The sequence below is a fragment of the Chrysochloris asiatica genome, unplaced genomic scaffold, assembly GCF_000296735.1.
Source record: "Chrysochloris asiatica unplaced genomic scaffold, ChrAsi1.0 scaffold00033, whole genome shotgun sequence".
Taxonomy (NCBI): domain Eukaryota; kingdom Metazoa; phylum Chordata; class Mammalia; order Afrosoricida; family Chrysochloridae; genus Chrysochloris; species Chrysochloris asiatica.
In genome coordinates this window covers 25,024,490-25,051,238 of record NW_006408551.1, presented here as the reverse complement: position 1 = coordinate 25,051,238, position 26,749 = coordinate 25,024,490, and the positions used below count along the sequence as shown (strand labels likewise).

The following is a 26,749-nucleotide window of genomic DNA, read 5'->3' as shown; positions in this document are numbered from 1 at the left end:
CTATTGTTGATTTCTAATTTGATTGCACTGTGGTCTGAGAAGATGCATTGTAGTATTTTGATATTTGTAAATTTACAGAGATTTGTTTTGTCACCTAAGACAGGATCTATTCTGGAAAAATGTTCCATGTGCACTGGAAAAGAACGTGTACTGTGCTGTTGTTGGGTTGAATGCTCTGTACGTATCTATGAGGTCCAGTTGGCTCATTGTGTTGTTTAGTTCTTCTGTGTCTTTGTCAAGTTTCTTTCTGGTTCTTCTATCTATTTTTGAAAGGGGTGTATTAAAATCACTATTATTATAGATTCATCTATTCCTTTCTTCAAATCTATTAGAGTTTGCTTTATATATTTTGCAGCTCTTTCATTGGGAGCATAGATATTATGGTTATGTCATCTTATTCAATAGTCCCTTTAATCATGAGATAATGTCCATCTTTATCTATTGTGCTGGGTTTTGCCTTAAACTTTACTCTATCAGAGATTAGTACTGCCACTCCTATTCCTTTTTGATTGCAATTAGCTTGGTATATTTTTTTCTATCCTTTGACTTTTGTTTTTGTCTTTCTGATAGATGTATCTCTTGCAGACAGCATATTGAAAGACCTTGTTTTCTTATCCATTCTGCCACCCTCCATCTCTTAACTGGTGCATTTAATCCATTTACATTCAATTTAATTATTGATAGGTGGGGATTAATTGCTGCCATTATGTTTGACTTTTTTGTGTTGTTGCTACTTTCTTTGTTCTGTGTCTTCCTTTGTTGAGTTCATGCTTTTGTGTTCTTTCTTGTGAGTTTCCTCATAGTTTTAATGTTTCCATGTTCTTCTTGGATTTTCATTTTCTTGGTATGTTGTGAAGTGTTAATTTTCTTTTAGATTGCCTTATAGTCCATTAACTTTTCTCTCCATTTACTGCAGTCTATTTTATCCAGTAATCTACCTGACCTTATCACCATGTGGATTTCTGTTCCTATGCTGTTTACCTTCTTTTACATTGTAATTGTTTTGATCATAGATTGGCTTCCCAGATTCTCTGAATTTGTTCTTATAGTTTTGTTCTGTTCTCCACTCTTCCATCTGTCAAGTTAATTCTGGGAGGTGCTACCATGTATGTCATTCTCTGGTTGATGTCTGTTCTTGTTGTTTCTCAGTCCACATTATCACCCTTTAGGATGTTTTGTAGTGCAGGGTTGGCTTTGGCAAAGTCCCTTAATTTCTGTTTATCCTGGAATGTTTTGATTACACCATTGTATTTGACTGATAGCTTTGCTGGATAAAGGATTCTTGGTTGGCAAGTTTTTTCTTTCAGGGTTTTATATATGTCTCCCCATTTCCTTCTTGCTTGCATGGTTTCTGCTGAGAGAGCTGAGCTTAATCTGACTTACTTGCCTTTGTATGTAACACTTCTGTTTTCCCTAGATGCTTTCAGGAGTGTCTCTTTACGTTTGATTTTGTAGAGATTCATTATGATATGTCTCAGTGATTTTCTTTAGGGGTTTATCCTTCCTGGGGATCGCTGAGCTTCTTGAATGTTTATCTTTTCAGTTTCCAGGATGTTAGAGAAATTTTCTTCCAGCAGTTCTTCAACAACTATTTCCCCTGTGGACTTGTGTGATTCTTCTTTTTCTGGAATGCCAATAATTCTTAAGTTATTCCTCTTCAAGTTATTCAACATGAATCTTAGACTTTCTTCAAATTTTTTAAATCCTTTTTTTTGTTTGCTCTTGTATCTTAGTGGTATTGAGAGATTTGTCTTCCAGCTCACTGGTTCTGCCTTCCATCTCTTCTATTCTACTCCTTTGCCCTTTTAGAGTACTGTCTATCTCTGATGTTCTATTATTGATTGTTTGGACCTCCTTCTGTAGGTTTTGAATGGTCTCCAATGCTGTATCTCTCTTATTTGATTTTTCCTGTAGTGCTTTCTTGAATTCTTCCTTATTTTTCTCAATTCCATTTTAAAACATTTTATAATCACTTTTCTGAATTCCTTCTCAGGCATTTCCAAGGTCTACCTTCCTTCCAGAACGTAGTTCAGGTTTACTTCTAGGTCATTTGTCTCAGACATTATATCTTGTTTTTGGACATGTGCTGATATGGTCATCTGCTTTTGCTTCTTGGACATGTTTAGTGTTTATTTGTGGCCATAATACTTAATTACATGTTTTGGTATTATTTATGCTTTCTGATTACTTCCAGATAGATGTGATCACATGTGGGCTTCCCTTTTCACTCTTCTTATTGCTTAACTAAGAGTAACTTTCATAGGTGTTGTCTGCCTCCCTGGTATATGGCAGTTGGTATTGGTTCTTGCCTTGGTTTTGGTCTTTTATAGAGTGTGATTGTAGCTTGACTATATGGCAGCAGTTGCTGTCTCTTCTTGGGTAATATAGGGAGCGAAAGAGTCACCCAAAGGTAGAAGGGGGAGCATAAAACAACACCAGCAAAAAACAAACAAACAAACAAGGAAAAACAAAACAAAACAACAACAACTAAAAAACAAAATGAGACTGAATACTGTAGTCTATAATCGCAGAAAAGGGAGAGGAGGGAGAGAAGGAAAAAAAAAATCTGCAGCCTAATCTGAGTATAAGGAGCTCTGGTAGCCGTAGTGGTTACAATCTGGGCTGCGGACCTCAAGGTCAGCAGTTTGAAACTACCAGCTGTTCCGCGGGAGAAAGATGAGGCTTTCTGCTCCCATAAAGATTTACAGCCTTGGAAACCCTGTATGGGGTCACTATGAGTCGAAATGACTCCACGGCACACAACCACAACCACCAATATGAGTATGACTTTAATGTCCTCTCTTCAGCTCCTTGCTTTCAAAGCTGCCTGAGAGATTTCAAAATGCCACCGTTGCTTATTATGCTGTACCTCAGGATTTAATTTCATTTTCGGCCCATTTTGTTTTTAAACTCTGTTTCCCTCTCTACACCCATGTCCGGGCCTTTCTCATATTTTAAAATAAAAACAAACATCAGTTCCAGGCCAGCTTTTGGGCTGAGACTACCTGTGCGCATGCGTGGCAGAAAAGCACACCAGTGGTGAGGGTAGGGGGTGTCCACTCGCTCAGGCACCCCTTCTAGTCACCAGAATGCAGGTGAGCAAACAGTGGGGTGGGTGGGGGCCCAATGCAGATATGAAAAAAAAAAAAGAAAAGAAAATCAGAACAAAGCAAAACCGACAAAGTGTATTGTCCACCTTTGTTCTGAGGTTCCCTTGGCATTTCTCCGTGGTGTGTCTGCTCTCCTGCTTGGTCTTGCCCAAGTTGTCGGCCCAGGCTGCCAAGTCCCGCAGGTTCAAAAGTACGCGATTTCTTACTTCCCTCTCAAGTTCCACTAGCTATAAGCTTTCAAACTTTTAAAATATTCGTACATATGTGGTTCTGAGTTTTGGAGCTCTGCCATGGATCTGCTTTGCTAGGTATTCTGTGGTATTGCTGATGGCGAACTTAACTGCACCTCCATCCTAGCCGCCATCAAGCCACGCCTCCTGTCAATTTGCTCTTGTAGTATTTTCCTGAATTCTTCTAAAATTTTGTCTGTTATCCTAGATTTCATCTACAGTTTTCTCTATCATTCTCTCAATCTACTGAAGTATTCTTTAAAACTCCTTATGAGATAGTTCCGATACCATTTATGGTTATTATATTTTCTGACTTTGTCACTTGTTTGAGACACTCTGTCTTGTTTCTTTGTGTAAACTGAAACTCTGTTTACTCTGAAACATTATGGTGGTGGTGTGTTTACATTTAATTGACTGCATGTTGTGTGTTCTCAGGCACTCAACCATCTGCCTCTTGGTACATGTGATAGAGACTTCAAATATGTATGCAGTTCTGTTTGCTGTTTTATAGCAAAGTTCAGGGTGTGTTCATGCACCTCCAAACATTGGTGGTACACTTGGCTCCTGACTCCAAAGCAGAACAGAGGCACAGGAGGGGATGCCGTTGGTTGCTGGATGAGGGAGGGAGGGGACTGGTCATGCCCGTGCCATGAGGAGGGTACAGGGTAAGAGGGAGAACTGCACTCCATTTATTGCCAACCACCAGGTGCCTGTACCAGCAGCCCTCCTGCAAAAACTCAAGATGGCCATGCTGCTCCAGGTCACCTTTCTAACTCCTCTCTGGCCATTCTTGCTCTGTTTCCTCTTCCAGTCGGCACTCAATTTACCTTTCCATCCTTTTCTCTGAGGCTCAGCTTCCAGGATTCCTATCTATTGTCTGTTTCACTTTGACTCCCATGCCCTTGTTGCAGAGGGTCTGCTCACTGTCTTCTTACTCTGCTATCTTGTCTGGAAAGTCTGTTCTTGTACTGATTATCTAGAAATTATTAGCATTTCTTACAAATATTATTTATTACCAGTAATTTAATAGCATTTAGACTTTTCCAGTAAAGGAGACCAACTAAAGTTCTTAGAGCACACCTAATAACATACACAAGAAGCTTATTATTTTTGTTTTTTTAAGGACTCACCAACTGGAACTTTCTTCCAGGTTGTTATCAGTCTTGGAGAGCTTTTACTCAGAACGGGGGCAATTTCTGAGGCCCATGTGTCTCCAGCAGAACAAGCGAGTGCAGCCAGGAGAGATAGACACATCCAAGAAGCAGTGTAGTGCTTGGAAAAGTCTATTGGGATTTCTCCAGGGCCATTTTCTATCATGTACAGCAGAGCCAGCTCAGTGGGTACAGCACCATTACAGAACACCTGGACCCAATTCCTCTGCCCACCTAGAAATAATCAAACAGACAAAACATATAAGAAATGCTTTCTGGTCAGAAGAAAAACCATGTAGTCACATGCACCTATGCTTTAAAAATTTTTTAAATGACTAAAATAGAAAAACATATATTGAAATTAGTTTGACACCTTTGTCCACAAATACAGTTTTTGATTAATAAAAAATAATTAATGATAGGCCTTAATGTTTTTAAAATTCTGTTGTTACGTGTTATGTGATTAAATGTACTTAATATAAGTCTCACGTAAAATATATCTGTTTTAATAGTCTAAACACTAATCAACACTTTCATGTTAGAATGAAACAAAGCTTATTATTTCAAATAATGCCAACTATAATTCATTTTACCTTCTTTATATTCTGAATCTATAAGCTTCTTTATTTCTCCCTTCCATTTAGTGAGTTTCGAAGAAGAAACGAAAAACATCAGCAAAGAGGTAAAAAAGCTGAAATTTGCAATACTTAGGATAAATCCAACCACCAGTCCTGAAAGAAACATACAAATATACATGAATGCTGTGAAAAACTAATGGAATTTTTTTTTCCAGTTATTTTCACCATTATAATTAGAAATATACATTTCTAATACCTTTATATTGCTACTAGGGATCCTTGGTGCTGCAGTGTGTTAATCACTGGGCAGCTAACAAATTAGACAGTTCAAGCTCACCTGTCACTCCTCAGAGAGAGAGAGCAGGATATCTATCTGCTCCTTGTAAAGATTTACTGTCTTGGAAACACTAAGGAGCAGCTCTACTACTGGCTCACTATGTTTCTGAATCAACTCCATGGCAGTGGGTTGTGAGTTACATTGTTACCAACATTTACCAAGCAGTAAACTAAATATCAAGGAGCTCTCGTTAATCTCTGGGTCAACAGTTCAAATCTATCAGCTATTCCGTGGGTGAAACATTAAGCTTTCTGCTCCTGTAAAGATTTACAGCCTCAGAAACCCTATAGAGGGTCGCTGAGTTGGAATTGACTCCACAGCACATACCTACCACCAGCCAAACTATCATTTTGATTACATTAAGACATGTATTTTTATCACCTTTGTGTTTTCAAACAATGCTAAATGGATATAACATTATTTTACACAAGTTTTTATTAATCAAGTTGTAGAATAGTATGCAGTGATCTTATGCATTACAGATAATATGTTTAATTTTTGGATAGACTGCTAGTTTGAAATTTATCTGAATTAACTGTGGTTGTCTTTGAGGAGGTGAGAATACAGTCTGTCCATTAAAATTTTTTTTTATTATTTCCCTAGCCTGGGATTCTTTCCCCTTACTTCATGAAAGATATTTTTAAAAGGATAAACTCTTCATTCTTCTCAAGAACTTTCAAGAGTTCTTTTGTTGAGCCTCACAAACTATTTGAAGGTTAAAGGATAGTTTTTGGCTAAATTATTTTGCATGAAAATACTTCTGAATTATTTCATAGTTTTTGATGTGGAGCTAAAAATGAACTATGTTCTGTGAGTGCATTTTAGATTTTATCTCTCTATTTTGTTTGGGCAAACAAAGAAGAAAAAAAGGGAATAACCTCATTTTTCAATGAGTGACCGAATTCAAGAAAGGCCTAAAGGATCTTTCAACCACAAAAACAAGAGAAAAGGGAAGTTTAAATTTCATGATAACAAAGGAAAAAAAAAAAAAAGATTTTTTGATATCATGGCAATGTGGAATAAGGCAATTAAATCATCTACTAAATCAGTTCAAGACTTAGAGAACCTGCTATGAGTTAAGAAGGTATAAATAGAAATCTTTTCTCTATGTTGTTGTTGTTAAGTACCGTGGAGTCGGTTCCAACTCATAGTGACCATGCATAGGGTTTCCGAGGCTGTAAATAAATCTTTATGGGAGCAGAACGCCTCTTTTCTCTATATAATATTAAACCCAGAAATGTGCTAGAATGATTTTTAAACGATCCAGATAATCCTAAAGGCCGTTTATTACAACATTTCAAAACATTTTTGTGAGCAGAATTTATTAAGGAGGTAACAAAATACTTTTATCCCTATACAATGAAGTAAATTATTGTCAAAATATGATGAGTAAACAGTCATTTATAAAAATGGCACAAAACAAGAGAGATAAGTATTTGACTACTTTTATGGATTGAACTGTTTGGGCCCCAAATATGTATTTCAAATCCTAACCTCTATGCCTGTGGCAGTCTTGTGGGTTACTGAGTTGGACTGAAAGGTCAGTTTGAACTGCAAGGCTGGTGGTTCAAGCTCACCAGCCATTCCTTGGAGACCCTATACAGGGTCGTTATGAGTTGAAACTGGCTCAATGGCACTTAGCAACAACAATGATACCTGTGGTGGAGTCCTGGTATGGCATTGTAGGATAAGCACTGGGCTGCTAATTACAAAGCTGGTGGTTCAAACACACCAGACACTCTTGGAAACTCTATACTGGGTCACTATGAGTTGGAACCAACTTGATAGCACTTAACAATAACAACATGCCTTTGGTTAGAAACTGATCTGGAAATGGGTTGTCTTTTTTTATGTTAATGACACAAAATCAGTATGGGGTATATGATGAGTCAATCTCTTTTGGGATATAAAAGAAATAAAACTAAGTAAGCAGAACAGAGATGAGGGAAGATAGATACCATTTCATATGAAAAACACTAAGGAGCCAGGAACAAGGACCTTCCCACAGAGCTGAGAGAAACAAAGCCTTACCCTCAAGCTGACACCCTGAATCCAGACTTCTGGCCTTCTAAACTATGTGCACCACATAATTAAGAGAGTCAATTCTAATACTGCTCTGAATATGCAGAATTCAATTAAGGTCATCCCAAGAAGACAGATCTAGGTGTTACTGCTGCCAAGAACACCTTTAGCCCTAATCAGTTTATGATATCCAGTTTGAAGAAAGTTACTCAGTTTCAAGAAAAAATGTACGAACAGATAGAGGTAATAATGAATGACAGTTATGGAATGAATTTGGCATTTTATCTTCAACATGATCCAGTGGCAAAGGTAGCTTGACTAATCAATTCTAATTAATTGGTTTATTTACCAAGTATAAATTTATTTTAGACTGAGTTTTTTTTTTGTTTGTTAATGAAAATAAACTTTACTACCTCAAGTAATAAACACATACAAAGATGCAAACAGTTTGAGAGTCATTTCCCCCACAATTGTTTCGATCAACTTACAGGAAGATAGAACTAAAATCTATATATTGTCTGAATATGAAAAATTTGAGGGATCCTTGTTAGGTTTTGGTCAATTGCTGTTACTTCTGTATTTATAACTTGTTCATTTTTTAAAAAGTTTATTTCAAAGCACTAGAAGTCATTCAAATGTTTAAGCAAAAAAGTTCTGCTAAGCAGAATCTGTACTGGAAGGCAAACTGGGAGCCAGCGAGCTGTGAGCAGAGCAGGCCTGTGGTCAGTGGTTATGAAAAGAAAAAAACAGACCCTGAAAGTTGTATTAGCTTCTGAACAGGGACAAAGAGCAATTTGGGTAACATGAACATATTCAAAACAGAAGAGTAAGGTGAGACATTGAGTTCCTGGAAGCAAACTATAGTTTGTTGTTGACTGGGAACTTTCTGAGCAGTTTTTAAATTAATGCTTTAAAAAAATGAAGAACTGGGGGACTTCCAGCGCTTCCCTGACCAGGCAGCACAGGTAGGACAGGCTCCCGGGGAAAAAAGGGTGGTATCGCACAAAGGAAACCTCCGTCTAGCAGACAGACAGCCTTTGAGCAAAACATAAGACCTTATGTTTTAACATTCTGAACTTGCTTTTTTAAAAGATCAAATTGCTGAGGAATTACAGGCATTTTGAGCTTTCGCCTGCCTGCACTTGGCTTCTGCTCCAGCAACTGCCTCCGCTCCCTGCAGAGCTTAGAGTGTGGGGCTGGAGCAAGCCTGTTCAGAAAGAGGCGCTTCCAGAGGAGAGGAAGCATAAATGAACAGAGCCGAACAAAGCCGCAGGAGCCGACATAGCCCTTCGCAAAGGGGTCTCCTTGCTATAGTAAGGGATATCAGCGCAGATATCAGGCAATTCAGGGAACCCACGGTACAGAGAGACAGAGAGAGGCATATTTGACGTCATCAGACTCAGACGCCACCTGCCCACAGCCACTACCCCTCCCCCCCGTCCTCCACTGCCTTGGCCTAGGCTAGCCCTCTGCCCAGCCTCCGAGGCTCAGGCCCGCCCAAGGCCCAAGCCTACCCACCGATGCCCAGGCCAGCTCCTGGCACAGGCCCACCCACCGAGGCCAAGGCCCTCCCAAGGCCTAGACACGCCCCGAGGCCCAACCTGCCCACAACCCGCCCTTAGAGGCCCAGGTCCAACCAAGGCCCACCCACCCACCGCAAGGCCCAACCGAGGCCCAAATCGCCCACCTGCAACCTTGTCACCAAGGCCCAACCCGCCTGAAGCCTGGCCGCTGACACCCAGGCCCTGAGGCCCAAACCGACAACCCGAGGCCCAGCCAATCCGCCTGCCTGAGGCCCAGGCACACCTGAGGCCCAACCCGCTCGCTGCCTATCTCCTGATCATATTACTAATAATTATAATAAAATAAGTATAATCATGACCAATAAGAAACAATTAACATCATTGAAACACGTCCAAAAGCAGAAGAGAGCAACAGATGCAAATGAGCTGGAGACAGACAAAAGCTTCATAGAGGAGGAGGAGCGGGTTCTAGATATGCCTGAGAGGGAATTCAGAAGACTGATATAGAAACAAATTCAAATACTCTGAAAAGGGGTCAAGGAAAATAAGGAAGAAGTAAGGAAAGTGCTGCAGGAACAATCTAATAGGATTGACACAGCACTGGAAACAATTCAAAACCTGCAAAAAGATGTCCAGGTGATCAATAACAAGATATCAGAAATAGACAATAGGCTGAAAGGGGAACGGAGCAGACTAGAAGAGATGGAAGCCATAACTAGCGAACTGGAAGACAAATCTCTCAATACTACCAAGATAGAAGAGCAAGCAGCTAAAAGGATAAAACAATCCGAAGAGAGTCTAAGATGCATGTTGGATAACACGAAGAGGAATAATGTAAGAATTACTGGCATTCCGGAACAAGAAGAATCAAAGAAATCCACAGAGGAGATAGTTGAAGAGCTTCTGGAAGAAAACTTCCCTAATATCTTGAAAGACGAGAAGATAAACATCCAAGAAGCCCTACGTACACCCCAAGAAGGATAGACCCCAAAAGAAAGTCTCCAAAATATATAATAATCAGACTTTCCAAAATCAAAGACAAGGGAAGTATAACTTACAAAGGCAAGCAAATTAGATTAAGTGCTGACTACTCAGAACAAACCAAGCAGGCAAGAAGGCAATGGGGAGACATATACAAAACCCTGCAAAAAAACAAAAAAAACAAACTGTCAACCAAGAATCGTCTATCTAGCAAAAGTATCAATCAAATATGATGGTGTGATCAAAACATTCTAGGATAAACAGAATCTGAGGGATTTTATCAAAATGTCCTAAAGGGAGTTCTGGGGACGGAGAACCAAGAAGAACAGACAACAAACAGAGATTGACAGGAATGGCAACACCACCTGGAACACAGCCAACAGAAAGTAGAATCCAGAACAGAACAAGACTACATCAACAAACACAAGGGAGCCCAGAGTTCAAGCGAAGGACATAAACATATCAATGTCAAAGAAGGGACAAATGCAGCAACAGAAACCCAGGTGGTGGGGAAGCCAGGTAAATTATAGGATGCAATGGAATATCCTAAATGCAGAGAAAAGTTAGAAGACTACAAGGTAACTCCAAAGAAAGTCAACACTCCACAACATATCATAAAAACAAACCCCCAAACAGAACAAGCGAACAGAGAAACTAGGAAGAAACTGACCAGAATCAACTCAAAAAACACAAACCCAATTCAAGAAGGAAAGCAGAAGCAAAGAACAAACAACACCGCCAAAAAAGTAGCATAATGACAGCAATCAATTCACACTTATCAATAATTACATTGAGTGTCAATGGATTGAATGTACCAGTGAAGAGACAAAGAGTGGCAGAATGGATAAGAAAACAAGATTCATCAATATGCTGCCTACAAGAGACACACCTTACACAGAAAGACAAAAACAGACTAAGAGTCAAAGGATGGAAAAAAATATACTAAGCCAACAGCAGGCATAAACAAGTAGGAGTGGCTATACTAATCTCCGACAAAGTAGACTTTAAGATAAAAACTAGATTAAGAGACAAAGAAGGACACTATCTCATGCTCAAAGGGTCAATTGAGCAAGACGACATAACTATAATAAACATATACGCTCCCAATGAAAAAGCACCAAGATACATGAAGCAAACCTTAATGGAATTGAAAAAAAAGGAAGAAACTCAGCGGTGCTCAGAAATTGAAAATGCAAATCCTAACTAATCAACTGCAAAATCTTTCTCAACCTTATAAATGGTAGGTTCACAGTCCAGTGAACTAGGGAAGGGGTTAAAAAAAAAAAAAAAAAAAAAAGTTACCACTTGGAAAACAAAGAAAAGGACAATGTACTGTAACATTTCATTTGGGAAAAAAAAGGTGGAAAACCCTCAAAGCCAACAGGAGGGCTAGGATCCAGCATTCTGCTCTCTCTCAGCCAAGCACTTCCGGACCAGTCCTCTGGCGTGAAGGTGCTCTTGCTTCCATTGTAGGTGGGTCTGATCTCTTTTCCCAGCTTTTAGATGATGGCCAGCAGCTCCATGTATTTGCTCTGGGACACCTGGTGTTCCCAGTTTCCTGGGTGTACCCCGGTGGCCCCTAGTCACTCAGTAGCTGGCAGTACTGGGTGGACATCGCCATGCTGGTAGAAGAAGAGTTGACACTTCCAGCTGGGCAACAAAGCCTATCTTTTCTAGACTGAGTTTTAAGGTCTTTGGTTGTTATATTTATTTAGCTAACTCTTATTCTGACTCTATATATTTACCACGCTAACATTAAAAAAAAAATTCAAATTTTAAATTTGGAAATAATTTCAAACTTACAGAAAAGTTGCAATAATAAAAATAGAAAGAACACTGGTATCCAGAGGGCTTCAAAAATTTGTGGGAAAATGGGATTAAAAGATTATGAAAATTTCCCACAAACTTTAAAAATTTTACTATGATTCACCGAGTATAACATTTTACCCCATTGCCTTAAAAATTTGTGCTTATATTTTCTATCATATACTATTTTTTTTTTTTTTTCATTTTAGTATGGGTATCTTTTCTTAAGCTTTTACAGTAATGGTCTTACATAATCTTTATCCTTTTGTCACTGACTAATTTCACTCAGCATAATGTCCTCAAGGTTCATCCATGTTATGTGGTGGCTTGAAGCTTCCTTGTTATTCTTCAAAGTAGCATAATATTCCATTTTGTGTATGCACCACAGTTTGTTCATCCATTCTTCAGTTGATGGGCACTTAGGTTGTCTCCATCTTTTTGTTATTGTTAATAGTGCTGCTATGAACATTAGTGTGCATATATTTGCTTATGTTATAGCTTTTATTTCTTCTGTATATATACCAAGTAGAGGAATTGCTGGATCATATGTATTTCTATTTCCAACTTTTTGAGGAAATGCCATACTGTTTTCCAGAGTGGCTGGACCATTTTGGAATCCCACCAGCCAAGTAGGAGGCTCCCAGTCTCTCCACATTCTTGCCAGCATTTATTGTCCTCTGCATTTTTAAACTTTGCTGTTATTGCTGGTGTGAAATGGTATCTCATTGTTGTTTTGATTTGCATCTCTTTAGTGGCTAATGATTGTTGGCTGCCTGAATGTCTTCCTTGGTGAAGTGTCTGTTCATGTACTGTGCCCATGTTTTAATTGGGTTACTTGTCTTCTTTTGTTTGTATAATTTTCATAATGTTTTGCAGTCCATGTGTGCCCAGGATTGTTGTTGTTGTTAGGTGCCATCGAGTCGGAACCGACTCATAGCAACCTTATGCATAGCAGAACGAAACTATGCCCGATTCTGGGCCAACCTCATTATTGTTTCAACACTTGAGTTCATCAATATTGCCATCTGGCCAATCAATCTTGTTGGGGGTCTTCCTTCTTTTTCTCTGATCCTCCATCTTACCAAACGTGATGTCCTTCTCCAGTGACTGGTCCCTCCTGACAATATGTTCAAAGTGTAAGAGATGAAGTTTAGCCATCTTGGCCTCTAAGGAGCACTGTGGCTGCACTTCTTCCAAAACGAATCTATTAGTTCTTTTGGCAGCCCATGCACTTTTAGTATTCCCCTCCAACACCATAACTCAAAGGCATCAATTCCTCTACAGTCTTCCTTATTCACTGCCCAGCTTTCGCATGCATATGAGGTTATTGAAAATACCATGGCTTGAGTCAGGCGAACCTTAGTTCTCAAGCTGACATCTTTGCTCTTCAACACTTTAAAAAGTTCCTGTGCAGCAGATTTGCCTAATGGAATACGTTGTCTGATCTCTTGATTGCTGCTTCCAGGAGTGTTGATAGTTGATTCAAGAAGAATGAAGTCCTTGACAACTTCAATCTTTTCTACATTTATAAGAATGTTGTTTATTGGGCCAGTGGTGAGGATTTTTGTTTTCTTTACATTGAGATGTAATCTATCCTGAAGGCTGTGCTCTTTGATCTTCATCAGTAAATGTTTTAAGTCCTCTTCACTTTCAGCGATCAAGGTTGTATCATCTGCATATCGCAGGTTGTTAATGAGTCTTCCTCCAATCCCGATGCCACGTTTTTCTTCATAGAACCCAGCTTCTCAGATTATTTGCCCAGCATCCAAGTTGAATAAGTATGGTGAAAGAATACAACCTTGTTGCACACCTTTCTTAATTTTAAGACATTCAGTGTTCCCATGTTCTGTTTGAACAACTGCTTCTTGGTCCAGGTACAGATTCCTCAGAAGTACAATTAAGTGTTCCGGAATACTCATACTTCTCAATGTTATCCATAGTTTGACATGATCCACACAATCAAAAGCCTTTGCGTAGTCAATAAGCACAGGTAAACATCTTTCTGATATTCCCTGCTTTCAGCCAAGATCCATCGGACATCACCAAAGATATCTCTCGTTCCACAGCCTCTTCTGAATCCAGCTTGCACCTCTGGAAGTTCTCTGTCAATATATGATTGTAGCCGTTTCTGTATTACCTTCAGCAAAACTTTATTCACTTGAGATATCAAAGAGATTATCTAATGATTTCCACATTCCGTTGGGTCACCTCTCTTTGAAATGGGCACAAATATGGATCTCTTCCAATCAGTCAGCCAGATAGTTGTCTTCCAAATTTTTTGGCAGAGATGAGTGAGTGCCTCCTGTGCCACATCACTTTCTTGAAAGATTTCAGATTAGAGCCCTTAAATTTAGCCCTATATTTTCATTAATAACCTTTATAATTCTGGGATTCACATTTAGGTCTTTAATCCATGCTGAGTTGTTCTGTTTATATGGCATGAGGTAAAGGTCTTGTTTCAATTTTTTGCCTAATTATTTTCCAGTTCTGCCAGTACCATCTGTTGAAGAGACTATGTCTTCCCCACTCAATATACTTTGGCTCTTTGTCAAAGATCAGTTGGCTGTATGTGGAAGGGTTAATTTCTGGATTCTCAATTCTGTTATATACTATTGTCGTCATCATTAAATGTTGTTGAATTGGTTGTGACTCATAGCAACCCTGTATAGGGGTTCTGAGGATATACCTCATGGGAGCAGAAAGCCTTATCTTTCCCTTTTGAAGTAGCTGGTGGGCTTGAACTAGGGACTGTAAGGTTTGAAGTCCAGTGCTTATCATATCGAGCCACTATGCCCCCCTCTATCATATGTTGTTGTTAAGTGTTGTAGAATCAGTTCTGACCCATAGTGACTCTGCATAGGGTTTCTGAAGAGCAGCTGTAGACGTGTATGTATATATGTGTGTGTGTGTGTGTACACAGCCCACACACAGATGTAGCACTTCCTTCTCCCCTATTTTTAAAGAATCTATTATTGGCATGAACTCATGATAGTCACTAAACATTTTGTCCCACTACTTTTAAATAAACCCAAAGTAGGATGGCCCTGAAGGAATAACCTACATCAAAATGCTCCACATATTTAGGTAAATTATCTTGAAATATCACATGATCAAGGTTAGTGCTGATGACAGGTTCAAAATGAGGGAATAAATTGATGGCACATGAATGGTTTCTTCTTGGTAACTCCTAGCTATATGTGAAGTCTTCTGTACTAGTAACTTGTCCCTTGTTCATGTCATGCCCCCTTCCCTCCCACTGTTAATTTTTCAGTACCACTAATAAGGGATTCAGAGTCCTGATGTGGCACTGTAGGATAAGGAATGGACTGCAAGGTTGTTAGAATTGCAAGGTCAGCAGTTCAAACTCACCAGCTGCTTCTTGGAAACCCTATGCAGGGTCACTATGAATAGGAATGGGCTCCATGGTACTTAATAACAACAACAATAAGGGATCCATAGGCATCATAAAAAAAAAACCCGCTTCCAAAGAACTTGAAAACTTAAAGATATGGATGCTTTCTGAGCCCCCAAATAGTAAATTCTATACCTCCCACATGCAATTAGCCATTTAGAAGTACAAAACTAACACTGTCTACAAATGTCTCTAATTTGGGAGTAGAGCTATACACTAAATGCCAACCAAGGTGACCTGAAAGGCACTTTCTTCTCAGTTAAACCCAATTTAGTTTCATATAAAATCTGCCTAGAGAAAAACTGTGGGAATCCAAAGTAGATGACTTGACTTAAAATACAGGAAATGAAGCCTGAAAGAATCAAAAGGTTGGCAGAATTGTTCAGCACAGCTCCAAGGGACTTTTGACCTGTGAACTTTCATTTATTGACTGTTTCATCAAAGCAAACTTCTAATTATAATCTGACTTCTCAAGTAGCATGACTACAAGAATAGGACATGCCTGAACAGTGATGTTTTTATTCCAGTCTGCTGGGTAGTTCTATATTTTATCAGATTAACAAAGAGGCATTCTGGCTCATAAATCAGTCTCTTATGACAGTAAGCAGCTTTATCCGATTTTTTCAGCTCTAGTCAACTCTAGGTACCTACAGAGAGAGGTTTCTATTCAAAAGGACTGAACACCAAACCTGAATCATGGGCAACAGGTTTTAGACTATTCTTGTGGGACTACACAGAGGCACACTAGCTGGCCTTTCCTGGCAACACTCCATCTTGCTATGGTCTTTTATCACACAGTAACTCCTTCTGCGGACTGTTTTTGTTAAGTGCCATGGAGTCAGGTCTGACTCATAGTGACCCTGTACTGGGTTTCTGAAGCTATAAATCTTTGCTTGAGCAGAAAACCTCATTTTCTCCCCATAGAGCGGCTGGTGGGTTTGAATACCTGACATTGTGGTTAGCAGTCCAGTGCTTTTTCTTTATCATCTGTCTCTCCTGCCTATAACTGTAATCTTGTTGACAGAGGGATTTTTATCCACTTTTATTCATTAACATTTTTGTTAAATCTGGTGTCTAGAACAGTGCCTGGAACACAAAGAGTCTTGAAAAATGTTTGTTAAATGAATGAATAGGGAAAAAGTTAAACCACTAAATCTAATGGTTTTTAGCAAGTAAAATCAAATTTAAACATACCAACCCTAAGAATCTGATGATAAATTCTCTACATTCACATGCTCATGGGAACAAATTTAATAAATAGAAAAAACTTCCTTGGAAGAAATTATCTGCACACTGCTTTACCACTCATAGGCAGTCAGTAGAAGGAAAACAATGACTTACGAGGTAAGGCAGACACTATTAATATACCCATTACACAGGCAACAAAAATGAAGTAACTTGCCCATGGTCACATAACTAGTAAGTAGGAGAGCTCAGATTCAAAAATAGGTAGTGTGGCTCCAGAGTCTATACTATGCTGCTGTGTATCTTTAAATGAAACTTTCCAATACAGTGTTCCTAAATACCTGAACTATCGAGAACTTAATGGTACCAGAACACATGACACTTTGTAAGAGGACGTACTTAAGTCAGAGACTAGGCATTTAATGAATGCCTCTTCTTGCTTTTTTATCCCAGGTCTTGCACATAGTGGGCACTCAGTTATTCAGAAGAGGACAAGGAGATTAAAATAAAAATAGCCTTCCTATAGGAGTCTTGGTGTGACACTGTGGGTTAATGCTGCAGATTGCAAAGCCATTTGAATTGCAAGGTCAACGGGATTACAGGGTCACTATGGGTTGGAATCCACTCCATGGCACTTAACAACAATAATATAGCAGCAGCAGACTTAAAACCAAACAGAGAAAAAAGAATATTTCGCCCCTAGGGAAACTTCATGCAGCAAAGTCTGAAAAGCTTGCAGGTAGGTAGGTTAAGGGTTTAGCACATGCGGGCATATATCCTACCCAGGTACCATGTGTCTTAATACTAAGGGAGGTGAAGCAGGGACAGACTCCTTCAGCAGGCAGGCTGCTCAGGGCCTGATGTTAGCCACCGTGGTTTCCTAGTGCTCTTCACTGTTGTTGTTGTTGATAAATGCTGTCAAGTTGGTTCCAATTCACAGTAACTATGTACAGGGTTTCTGAGGAGCAGCTGGTGGGTTTGAACTGCCAACCTTATGGTTCACAATCCAGTGCTGATCCTATAGCACCATACCAGAAGTTCATTGTTCTTTACTGTTGTGTTGTGAAGTGTCATCGAGTCAGTTCCGACTCATAGAGACCCAGTACAGGGTTTCCAAGGACAAACTGGTGAGCTTGAACCACCAACCTTACAGCTCAAAGCGACTTTGCTATTCTGTGCATTAACCACAGCGCCACACCATGCCACTATAAAAAGACATCATAAAGCAATACAACAATTTTTTGTCATTGATAGCCTTAGTCTTTTAGTCTTAAGGAATCCAAGTCTTTTCTTTCAGGCTTTCATTTTCCAATTGTAAAAAAACAGTGTGGGGGCTGGGAAAGAGGAAAGAATGGATAGGAATAGAGGAAACAAAATTGATAAGATTGATACTTGTTTAAGTTAGGTGATGGGTACTGGGAATTCACTGTACATTTTCTCTTCTTTATGAAATAATTAATATGCAATACTGTCTCTTTTTAAAAAAGTTTTTATTGTGAACTGAGTGATATTTTACATGGCGGAACATTGGCTTTACACCATTGTTTCACTGTAATGATTACAAACTCCTCTGTGCATCATCATTCAACATTATTTGCTTCCATTCCCTCTGGTTTTTTGGGTGGTGGTGGTGGTGTACACAAAAACACTCAGGAATATATAATAATTTAAATGATCAAAGGACACATTCTGCAGGCCTGCCTCTTGAGCTCAGTCATCTGACTAATTTCTTCACTGAACCTACTACCCACAGTGTTGTTTTAGGTACTGTGTGGAATGGAGACATGAAACAAAATACTATCTGCCTTCAAGAAGCTTAAGATATAGATGAGGAGCTGTGTAGACTATTAACACAAGAAATTATATGACTGCATAATTCCTAAGAACTATGGGAACATATGCCAGAAGAAATGATTTATTCCTACCCATAAGAATTGGAAGAAGCACTAGTGGTGTAGTGGGTTAAGGGTGAGGCTGCTAACTGAAGGGTTAGCAGTTTGAAACCAGCAGCTGCTCTACTAGGATAAAGATGAAGCAAAGATTAGTCTCAGAAACCTCAGGGAGCAATTCTACTCTGGTTTGATTCTGATCCATGGCGACCCTATATGTGCAGAGTAGAACTGCACTCCACAGAGAAGCAGATCACCACGGGTTTCTTCCAAGGTCTAGAGGTGGTCACTTCTGAGCTTAGTTTTCAGGATGAGCTTAAATTTTAAATGAATTTAAATTTTAAGGGTTACCAAGCTGAATCACAGAAGTCATTTTAGTGAGCATGTCAGTGGTTCCAACTGCTTCCAGTGAAGGGTCATCCACAATTTTAAAATAAAAAGTGCCTTCTGAGAGATGGGTAACTTAGACATTGGCTACCCAAAATGGGAGGGGCTACAAAGGCAAGACTGGCTTACAAGCTTTCAATAGGGAAACTAGTTCCAGAAGGTATGGGGAAAGGTAGAATCTCCACTGAGTGGTTTCTAACCTGTCTGGATGGGGCTGATAAAAGGTGATGGAGGTTCAATAGGAAATGGTTGCTATCAGGACTGATTTGTGAGTGTTGGAAAGGTAAAGGTAGATGTTTTGTAACAAAAGGAGGGGAGTGGTTAATTTGCAATCCAGGAGTGGAGGTCCCTGGAACTATCAACGGAGAAAAGCAAAGTACGGGACCCTATCCAGAGAAGCAGTGATGCCAGGGATGGAGGCAGAGACGATGACATGGAGAGATGGAGTGGCTGGGGACTCTAGACTCAGGGAGGGAGAGGGACTGAGTGCTGGCGGCCGGGGGGCGGGTGTGCAGGGTGTACCCTTTGGTTGTTTGATGATGCATGCAGGTGACTGTAATCATTGCAATGAAATGAAATACGATAGGATGAATATAAAGATAATGTTCTCCCATGTAAATTATCATATAATTCACAATTAAAAACTTAAAAAAAAAAAAGTGCCTTCTGAGAGCTACTTTAAAATTAAAATGGGGGAAGGTGGCACTTTAAAGAGTTTGTGAAAATGTGGAATCAGAAGATAATGAAAATATTTTTCCATGGAGTCCTGTAGGATCAGCACTGGACTGCTAACCACAAAGTTTGGCAGTTTAAAACCACCAGCCGCCCCTTGGAAACTCTATACAGGGACTAGGAGTAAGAATGGACTCAGTGGCAATTAACAACATCAGTACAGTCATGCATCACATAATGCCCATTCAACATCTGACTGCATATACATCTGTGATCCCTTAAGATTATAAATCCTGATCTAAAAATGGAACACAACAAATGCAACACAATATGTGGATCTCATGCCTCTTGTATACAAACCTGCCAAGCATGTAATGGTACAGTCCAGGAAAAAAGGCAGTCCCTTTTTCCAGTAGTCCTGTCAAATTCAATTTCTCACAGGTTTTTATTGTATTGCCAATCAAATGGGCCTTATTCTTAGGCTCAATTAACAAGGTTATATATGCCAAGAGTCCTGGTGTGATGCTGTAGGATAAACACTGGACTTCAAAGTTAGTTTGAACTGTAAGGCTGGCAGTTCAAAACCCTCAGCCACTCCTTGGAAAACCCATACAGGGTCACTTTGAGTCAGAACCAACTCAATGGCACTTAATAACTACAATAAAGTGTTCAAGAGCAAAGATGTAAGCTTGAGGACAAAGATAAGCCTGACGCAAACTGTGATATTTCCAGTAGCCTCACATGCATGTGACAGTTGAATAATGAATAAGGAAGGGTATAGAAGAATCGATGCATTTATGGTATTGAAGAAGAATACTAAAAGTATCATAGAGTGCTAGAAGAACAATCAAATCTGTGATGGAAGAAATATAGCCCGAATGTTTCTTGGGAGCCAGAATGGTGAGACTTTATCTGTCATACTTTAGACATATTACCCTATTGCTGGAGAAGGACTTTATGCTTGGCAAAGTGGAGAAGGGTTATTGAAAAAGAGGAAGACCCCCAATGAGATAGACTGGTACAGTGGAAGCAGCAATGAGCCCAAGTGTAGCAATGATTGTGAGGTTGGCATAGACTGGGCAGTGTTTTGTTATGTTGTGCATAATGTCACTTTGAGTTGGAACTGACTTGACGACATCAAACGTATACATATATATAAAATCTCCTTAGGGAATCCTGGTGTGGTGCTACAGGATAAGCACTAGACTGCTAACCACAAGGTCAGCATTTCAAGCTGCTCCTCAGTTACTAAGACTTGGAACCAACTTGATGGCACTTAACAACAGCAAACCACCTTGTTGTTATTGTTAAGTGTTGTCAATTCAGCTCCAATTCATAGTGACCCTGTACAGGGTTTCCGAGAAGCAGCTTGGTGGGTTTGAACGACTGACCTTATGGTTTGCACCTATGCTGATCCTACAGTGCCATACTAGGAGTCCACAGAGTGAAGATTTTTCCCTGTCCCTGATCCTATATGAAAGAATGTCCCTCACCCTTAACCACACATTTTCTTTAATTTTTCTCATAAACCCCATCACTACCTGAAAAGTGTTTTATAGTTTGTTATCTATAATAACAACAATATGTGAACTGAAGCCTTGTTCTGTTTGTAAACAACTATACTTCCAGTTCCTAGAACAGTGGTACATGTAAAAGCGCAATAAGTATTTGTTTAAAAAAAAAAAAAAATTTGCTAAAAGAATATCTTTATTCTTTATGCGATTAGTAAGTGTCCAGCCTGAAGTTACTAATAGCAATGTACAAAAGCAATTTTTTCCATCTGCTCCCCTACTTTACACTTATTATGCTCCAATACGTTTGTTAACTAGAGAACAATTAATCCAACTAAAGGAGCAAATATGGGCAAGATCCTCAAAAGTCAATTACATAGATAAAGTGAGTAGAGGTAAACAACTGTTGGTATATGGAGGAGATTGCAAGCATGTAATGAAGCAAAATATATAATCTGTTGAATGTAAAACGATCTGCTCTGTAAGCCTTCACTCAATTCACAATAAAAAGTTGGGGGGAAAAAGTCAATTACCAAGTTAAATGTGTACGTATGCACTAAAATGCATGATCATTTCTATAATTGTTACAAAACAGTAATGCCTAACGTTGTTTCATACGGAACATTATTGTTTATAGTTTTCTATAAAGTACTTAGAATTTTGCAAACCTAAGTAAGTAGACATTTTATCATAGGGCTAGTTTAAACATTCAAAATAAAAACATACCTCCTAAAGCTCCACTGTGATCTAAACTTTTCTTTTTAAAACCATTAGAGACAATCAAAACAGGAACAACAACAGAAAATAGCCAACGCCAAGGAGAAATAGGCCGCAAGTTACCTGAAAAATTTTAAAGGAATAGTACAAATTATATGAAGCTTACACAGGTTAGAATTAGAATTAAGCTTTGATAACTGCACTCTGGATCAAAATCCTGTCATAACATACTTAAAAACTCAGAAAAAGTCACCCAAGTAAAATGTTTACATTGAGACCTATACATTTTCAAAGGGCCCATTTTACTAGGGAATGTTCATATGGGGTCTGCCCAAGTTTTGGAAACCAATTATAGCTACCTCTGGTAACGCAGTGGTTACGAATCGGGCTGCGAACCTTAAGGTCAGCGGTTCGAAACTACCAGCCGCTCCGTGGGAAAAGATGAGGCTTTCTACTCCTGTAAGGATTTACACCCTTGGAAACCCTGTACAGGGTCGCTATGGGTCAGAACCGACTTGACGGCACTTAACAACAACAACATAAAGTGGTTACTTCATACATGTATAGGGATTTGAAATGAATTCTAGTTCCATTGTTTTTAAAGGCAAACATTAAATTTAAAAAACTACACTGCACAGATTCCTTTCTTAACAAGATCTAATTTTTCCTCTATCTGCCTTTCAAGGAAATTAAAAAAAATTCTATGAGCTGCACAACTGATTTAATGATTCGCAATTGAGTTTTCCCAAAGGTTGCATCAATCTGACAGATGTTTTGTTTAGCTAGCACAGTATTTTCAAACAGTGAGTCAATATTTAAAGTGTAGATTTCATAAAAAATCGAAATTCTTGGCCTCTTTAAAAAATGGGAAGTACTCGCCCACATGGCAGAATTGACTGAAGGTAAAGAGAGGCAATCTCCTTTAGACAGGCTATGGCTTTCCCATTCCAAGTTCCTACCACTCCCTGCAAAGGCCCAAAAACAGGCTAAATGGTTTCTTCACAGTAAAGAAAACTACTGAACTATTGCTTATGCATATGTATTTTTCAAAAATGGGAAAATGATAGGCCAAGAGCCAGGTATTCAACTAATATGGGGAAATTTTATTTCTGGAATGAAAATTATTCTTGTGTGTTTCACATGCAGACTTAAGACAGCTTCATTCATTTGTATTATGTGCCTGGCCCAAGGAAGACAATGCGTTTATAAATCCTGATTCATTCTATTTAGTAAGAATCTTCTCCTTGAATTATTATGAAGGAATCATAATGAGAGCTTATATATCCCAGAGGACACCCTCTGATTATTTACATGTCTCTTTACAAATGTTCTACAATTTGAAACGGCCATCACAACACAACCTTTACAAGAGTTCACTTTTCTATTCCTCCTTTTCACTTTTTGTGAACTGACCAATATTCTATTTTACAGGGGTGCCAAGGAAATCTGTGTAAAGGCATGTTTCTATTCTAAAGCAGCTTCAAAACCTTACAGAATTGAGCCCAGAGTACTTTATATCTGTCAAGCAATTTCAGGTTTTAAAAGGAGCCTGTTCTTTTGAAATGACCAGATGACAGAAAAATCTTCCAATCTTCAAATGTCAACCTTATTCTATCTTTATTTTTACAGGACACAAACTGGTAAATTACATTGCTAACAATCTTACTCAAAAAAAATCACAGTCATCACTTTACAAAGCTACATTTCACTTTATACCATGACAGATGCAATAACTGCATAAGATATAAAGGCATATTCTGAAGTAGTTATTAAAAAGTCTTTAAAATCTGTAAGGCATGGTCTAGTTTCCTGATGGCAAATTCAAACTGTGGAAGTTACAAAAAAAACAACAGTTCATAACTCCCTTTCAGAAGATATGAGTTTTAGATTTCACTATGATACTGTCTTAAATCTCATTGATTAGACTAAAGCAAAAAATTAAAACATTCATACTTACCATAATAGGTACTTGCAGTCATAGACATAATCCAAAATACTAATGAAATAGAAACGATCAGGCTCAATATTACTATATTGGTTATCATCTTTATATATCCTTTGCATATACTGTCGTCAAGATCTGTCGTGGAAAATAAGGATATGATCACTTGGGAGAGAACATACACAGCCTATCTGAGAAAAAAAAAGTCATTTAAATGGCTAGCAGAACACTGGTATAGAGGTAAACACAAATGTCAACATCTTTCATCCACAAAAACAAAACATATATATGTATATATATGAGAGCAGTGGCTCTGTAAGATAAGCACTGCAAACTACAAGGTTGGTAGTTCAAGCCCACCAGTTGCTCTGGGAAAAAGATAAGGCATTCTGCTCCCTCAAAGATGTACAGCCTCAAAAACGTTATACAGGGCAGCTATGAGTCAGAACCCCTCCCATGGCTCTTAACAACAACATACACATATGTAACGAAACTATTTCTGAAAACTTGCTGGTGGAGAGCTCAAATTCCTACGGGCTAGATTAAGGCCTTACTCGAAAAGCGAAGTGCATCAAGGAATGGTGTTAAGTGTCATCCAGTCAGTCACGACTCATAGCGACTCTGCATAGGGTTTCCGAAGAGCGGCTGGCGAGTTTGAACTCCCCACCTTGCAGTGCAGCACAAAAATCAACTGAGTTACAGGTAACTTCACACTTGAATTCCAAGGACCGGAGATAAAAAGGACGTGGAGAGAGCCAATCCGCTGGCTCGAGGGTGGAGGATGGTGACCAGCTCCGCCCCAATCGCCCGTGAGCATTAGGGCGGCGGTTCACCACCAGGAGCCCTCCCACTCGGGCAGGGGCGAGTCGGAGGCCGCAAAAACGCAAGGTACAGATCCCGAACCCCGGAGAGTTTTCATGACGACACCAGATTTCCAAGGCGCGGCTTTATCCCGAGGGTCGCCCGCGCCGCCCCAGAGTCCAGGTCCAGCGAGTTAGAGGCTGAACGATCACACACCTCACCTCCGTCTCCAGCACCTCGCAGGCCTGCCTATGCGCATGCGCAGGACCCGCCTACTCCGCAGCCAGAACTCGTTATCTAGTTCTCGTGAGCGCTTAAAGGGCGGCTCCGCTAGGGTGGGGAGATCTCGGGCTAGGCGGTTTTCTAGTCTCTCATTGTTGTTCAGTACCGTGGAGTCTGTTCCGACTCATAGCGACTCTGCACAGGGTTTCCGAGGCTGTAAATCTTTACGGGAGCAGAAAGCCTCATCTTTCTCCCCCGGAACGGCTGGTTGTTTCGAACTGCTGACCCTGCTATTCGCAGCCCGACTCGTAACCACTATGCTACCAGTCTCATAGTGTGTTGTTAAGGATCATCATAGCGAATTGTAGGGTTTCTGAGGCGCGGCTGGTGGGCTTGAACAACCGGCCTTGCTTTTCCTGTATAACTGAAGGCTTAGATCCTTGCGTTTCGAGTCATACTCAAACGCTGAGAAATGAAATTACCACTAGGGTAATAATAAACAAAAGTGATCTTAAACTCGGTAAATCTGTTGTCAAGAATGATACTCCAATGCTTCTTAAGCTGTGAAGAGTTCATACTATATCATATGCATTTGATGGGGAGGGCGTATTGTGTTGTAGAAGCTCAAATTTAAAATTTGGAAATATTAAAACTTAACCGTTTGATATTGTTATATGCTGTTTGGTCGGTTCCGACCTATAACGACCATGTATTGAGTTTCCAATGAGCGGCTGGTGAGCTTGAATCACTGGAGTTTACAGTCCAGCGCCTAAACTCACAGTGCCACACCATGCTGACTGTTGGAGATTTACAGAAACTAGACAGTTGTTGCTATTAGTATTTCAAATAATTATTGTCACACCATTTACATTGTGAAAACATCTGCCCTCACACGACTCATATTTAAATAATGTGCCTTCACCCAATTCATTTAGAAAGTAGAACTTTCTTGTTAGCAATAAAATTGAATCTTATATAGTTGATATCACACTTCAATTATAATTAATTTTTGATTGCCTGGGTTCCTGAGCTTTTTCAGTAACTGCTAACAGCGAATAAAGAGGGAAAAATTCAGTTTCAGACATAATATCCAAATCTGTTTTAACCCATTAAGTCATTGCTTTTTTTTTTTTCATTTTATTTTTATTTAACTTGTCATTGTGAATTGAGTGGTTTACAAAGCATATCAGTTTTCTATTTAACAATCCATAAACACTGTTTCATGCCATTCATTGCAATTTCCACAATGTAACAGCACTTACCCCAGTGTCTCCTTTTCCTGTGCTAGCCCTTCTGAACTCTGTTCTTGTATATAAATAAATGCTGCCCTTTGATCTCAGATGGTTGATTCATGTTTTAAAGTACATGTTATTGCCTCCTTTCGCAGACCTGTCAAAAATTTTATTTTTATCACTGAAATAATTTACCAATATTCTGCTCCCGTAAAGATGTACAGCCTCGGAAACCCTGTACAGGGTCGCTATGAGTTGGAACCGACTCCACGGCACATAACAACAACAATATAGGAATCAGAAGTCCTGGTGTGGTGCTGCAAGGTTGGCAGTGCAAAACCATCAGCCGCTCTTCAGAAACCCTATGCAGGGTCACTGTGAGTTGGAACTAACTCGATGGAACTTAATAACATAGGACTTAAGAAAACATATTAAAAAGATTCTTGTCTCTTTAGTGACTGTTTCAGAACTGTAAAAATGTATGGCAGAGGATGAACAGATATGGGGACCACAGTCCAAAGATATGAACTGCTGAATCTGTCTGTGAACTTGATACTTTCTGAAATCACTATTTTCTTTGAAGTAACTAAATTGAACATAAAATCTACAAAGTAGTAGTAAGTAGGTAATCCTCAAAACAGACCATTATGTTAGTCATATGAGATTGATGAATACCTGCTCCAACAGAAAAGTATGTAATAGATCAGAAAGATACTGATATGAGCATAAAATAATTAAACTGAAAGGACAGAAGGCACATTCTAAAGAGTCAATCCAATAAAAGAGAGGGAATGAAGACATACTACTAATAAAGTAAAATTCCCTAAAAACTCTTTTATCTTTCTAAACTCTTAGGTTTAGAAAACAATTTTTAGAAACAAATGTACACATGTAAGTCAACCTATGCAAAAACAGAGTACTTTGTTAACAGTTTAAAGGGCCTTTTATCAGCTTGAGAAACAATACAGAAATAAGAAAAAATAAAATTTTCTTCCTAGTTTTTCCTTTTCCCCCCTGAAACTAAAAGAAAACCACATAACA

The 26,749-nt window shown here is 39.2% G+C and overlaps 1 protein-coding gene and 1 pseudogene across 1 annotated transcript in view; both read right to left on the bottom strand.

Annotated features, from left to right (window-relative positions):
* TMEM19 (transmembrane protein 19) overlaps positions 1–23,616 on the bottom strand; it is a 40,053-nt gene extending 16,437 nt beyond the window's left edge. Inside the window, exons 1-4 of the mRNA XM_006859563.1 lie at positions 23,469–23,616; positions 21,521–21,634; positions 5,085–5,222; positions 4,471–4,725 (exon numbers count right to left, since the gene is read on the bottom strand). Of these exons, the coding sequence (XP_006859625.1) occupies positions 4,471–4,725; positions 5,085–5,222; positions 21,521–21,634; positions 23,469–23,556 (595 nt within the window). The 5' untranslated portion in view covers positions 23,557–23,616. The remainder of the gene's footprint in view (positions 1–4,470; positions 4,726–5,084; positions 5,223–21,520; positions 21,635–23,468) is intronic.
* LOC102815302 lies at positions 11,322–11,553 on the bottom strand (annotated as a pseudogene).
* Positions 23,617–26,749: the final 3,133 nt, after the last annotated feature.